The sequence below is a fragment of the Oculina patagonica genome, chromosome 14, assembly GCF_052425735.1.
Source record: "Oculina patagonica isolate OP01 chromosome 14, crgOcupat, whole genome shotgun sequence".
Lineage (NCBI taxonomy): Eukaryota > Metazoa > Cnidaria > Anthozoa > Scleractinia > Oculinidae > Oculina > Oculina patagonica.
The window spans coordinates 492,292-495,696 of record NC_135771.1 but is presented as its reverse complement, the minus strand read 5'-3'; the positions used below and the strand labels follow the sequence as shown (position 1 = coordinate 495,696).

Below are 3,405 nucleotides of genomic sequence, written 5' to 3'. Positions count from 1 at the left end.
GCCTCCGTTTACTCGTCTTAGATATTTTTAATGACCAATCCTGCAAACCGTGCTGAATAACCGTGCGCCAATTTTTCAAAATTAGGGTAGTTTTCCACACGCTTTTTCTCTGAAACAAAGTCGGTGACCCCAACTTTTTTTTTTTTGCATTTCTGACACAAGTAACTCATTACCTGGCCGCACCAAAAAAATTAAAGAAATCTATCGAGTAGAAAATTTTTGCGCGAACGTCCTTAAAGGAATCCAACAGTGTTATAACAATAATACCTCATTTTCTTCAGAATCAGTCATATAATCCATATAAACCAATAAAATTGCACAGTTCGCTACCATTTAGCAGTAAATCGACTTCAAACAACGCACTTTTACGGCTTCCGATCGCAAGTGGCCGCCATCTTTGAATCACGCAATGAGTTGTGGGATTGATGACGTTTCACGGCTCCCGGCCCCTGACTGAAATCTTGATCAACCGTTCTCTACATTCCTGTACATTTGCCGAAAAATGGCTCAAATTATCCCATTTCAGCTGGAACCGGAATATTCGTCTGACGAGGAACGTCCAAAATCTATCGTAGAAGAAGAAGAAGAAGTTTTATTTCCAGAATTAGGCAACTTAAGGTTGGGAAATTCGTTGTGGTGCATTTGCACAAATTGCAGCGAGATGCCTTCGGAAAAGGAATGCGTTTGCTGCAAGGAGATGAAAAACATTTATCTCATGATGGAAGGTAAGTGAAAGACTTTATGACTTTAGAGAAAAACGTGAAGCGTGTCATGTGTAAAGATCGATGTCTAGTTCTGAATTTACGGAACTCTGACAGTTATCAACAAGAGCAACGAAATTATGGCTTCGATTTATAAACAAACAAACAATAGCTTTATGCCTGTTTCATATGCTTCATTTACGGTTATTTTCTTGTTATTCTTTACAAAACGTTCGATTCCTTGAGATAACTGGTCTAAATGCATCCACTGCTCAACGATTGAAATTGTTTTAAAAGGATGATCAAAAGTTTTTAAATCGATTTAATAGTATACAGCCTTCGTTTTATCTCGACTTACATGCAAACTTCAAATTAATATAGAAAAATATTTAATATAATTTTTTTCGGATAAGCTTTTTTGTTGCATTTTGTTTACATGTATTTTTTTAAATTCAGGTCTTCACTGTGTAACACAACACGAAAATTTTTCCGCCGTTTGTCTTAATCGGGATGTCCTTTGGACTGCATTGGCAAGCATTCATGACAGGGAAAATGCTGCTCTACCAAACCGCAAGAATGTTTCCAACAGGTTTATTAAATTGAACCATTCATTACTTTATATACTTGGGAATTTACAATAAACTAAGTTGTTGCGGTCGATCGAGTGTGTTTGTCTTTGTTTATTAAGTATAATTTAATTCACAAATTTAATGAAATTTTCTTTCCCAATTTGAGAATGTTAAATAAATATTGTTTGGAAATACTGCCATTACAACTGAATTCAGATGGGACTACCCATTTCAGAAGTTCATTCTGTGTGAAAAGTTACTATTTTTATGAATGTGAGTCGTTCACAAATTGTAGTGTCTGATACCCAAACTATGGTATTCCATATCTTTGAAACTTGGTCAATTGCAGTTATTTACAACACTTTAATAGTGCGAAAGCACTACACTTAAATATTTATACAATCAACAATGTTAAGGCATGAAGAATTCTCTTTTGTTTAGGTGTTTTCGATATGCTGCATATCGCCAGTTTACCTGGTGGGCTCATGGTTGGCTCGGGAAAAAAATCCACCGAGTGATCCCAGCCTGTGTAGTTACCCGCATACGTGCTGTTTTTCCAGAGCCTGATGGTGTTTATGTTGGCTACAAGGAAGATGATGATGATGATGACGAGAACCACGACAGTGAAATACAACAGGCATGGAGAGACTTTATCCATTTGTGTGAAGTTTAAAAAATTTTTAAAAGCCTGTGTGACCTTTTTGCAGTTTTTGTTAAGATATTGTTCTGGTAAGATATACACATCAGAGCTACTTTACATAAGAACAAAAAGATAACCTTATTCCTACTTATTTTCTCCAGTACTAAATTTTGCAACTCGCAATTTCAAAATAATTCTGAAGTTTAATTTGCATGAAAAAACATTGTGCAAAATTTAAGCATACCAAAGTTAAAACCATATTATAACATGTATCAAAACAGTAAACATTTTAATGTTTGAAACTGCAACTATTTACCTAATTTTTTTTGGTCTTGTTTCCAACAAACACCCTTCTTCTGATTACTGTTTTCTTCAGCTTGTAATTTGGCCTAAAATAATGTCTTTAGTACAGTCAACTGCAGGCTTGTTGTAGTTACATTGTTTGTCCAGTAGTCCCTTTAAAGTCCTTGAAGACTGAGCCATAAAACACTACTGATAAATTCATGAATTTTAGTACAGTTTTGTTCTAATTTATATTTCTTGAAATCATGAAAATAATTGCTTGTAAAATTTGGCTTCCAGATTTTTTGAAAAATTACGCGAGTAAAATAAGTCAGAATAAGGTTTCATTTTCTTTAAAAAAAAAACTTTACCACTTTTTAGCTGTGTGGTTATGGTGCACTTGCACTCAAGAAGCTAGAGCACCTGGAACAACTCTTGTGCTCCCTTTATGCTCTCCAAACTTCCGACTTTCACCATAACTCGATAGTGCATACTAAAGCATGAACCAATTTGATTTTAGGTTCCTACATGTAGTAATAATACATTCTAATACATTATTTGACATGTATTCCTACACAAAAAAAATGAAAGCTAAAGCTGCAAGGTCAACTGGTTTTTAAAAGCGTGACATTTCAAGGCGTCTGGCAATGATCTCTTCTCTTGGTGGTCTACTTTCTGGTGCCATAACATGTGTTCGATCAAGCTCACAGTGTACATTCACCTGGTCATCATTTCTAGCCAAAGTAACAATGTCATCTAGCATCTCTAGTTGATAACTGAATGATTTACTTTCTGGAACAGGTTCTGCTCCAAAACGCTTTGTGACTTTGTTCCAAGAAATTTTGAATATTGGCTCTCCTTTGTGGTCACCTTCCTTAATTGTTGCCTGTTATGTGATAAAATACACTTGCATCAATTGATATTTATAAATTCATTTTTTAATGTAAAAACAAGTCAGTATCAGGGTTCAAAAGCCTGTGCAGACTGCTGTTAGTCTTTGGTTTCTAAGTATACAGCTAATAACATGAACTTGAAAAAATATATATATATTTTGTTGAATTGTAATTTGTATAATATAGGCACCTCTATGGGAATTGGTAACATTTTATTTTATCAAAAGCTGCAATCTATGCCTCAGAGTGTGGGTTTTTCAGATTATAAGAGGATAAATAATGACATGGATACCAATAGAGCAGTTTTCAGTTGAGTGTCA

At 34.7% G+C, this 3,405-nt stretch overlaps 1 protein-coding gene across 1 annotated transcript; it reads left to right on the top strand.

Moving 5' to 3' along the window:
- Window positions 1-472: 472 nt before the first annotated feature.
- Window positions 473-2,069, top strand: LOC144637431 (uncharacterized). Its single transcript, XM_078496497.1, has 3 exons — window positions 473-725; window positions 1,158-1,290; window positions 1,712-2,069. Exons 1-3 carry the CDS (start codon window positions 503-505, stop codon window positions 1,941-1,943), a joined length of 588 nt encoding a protein of 195 aa, XP_078352623.1. The 5' UTR covers window positions 473-502; the 3' UTR covers window positions 1,944-2,069.
- The last annotated feature ends 1,336 nt before the right edge of the window (window positions 2,070-3,405 follow it).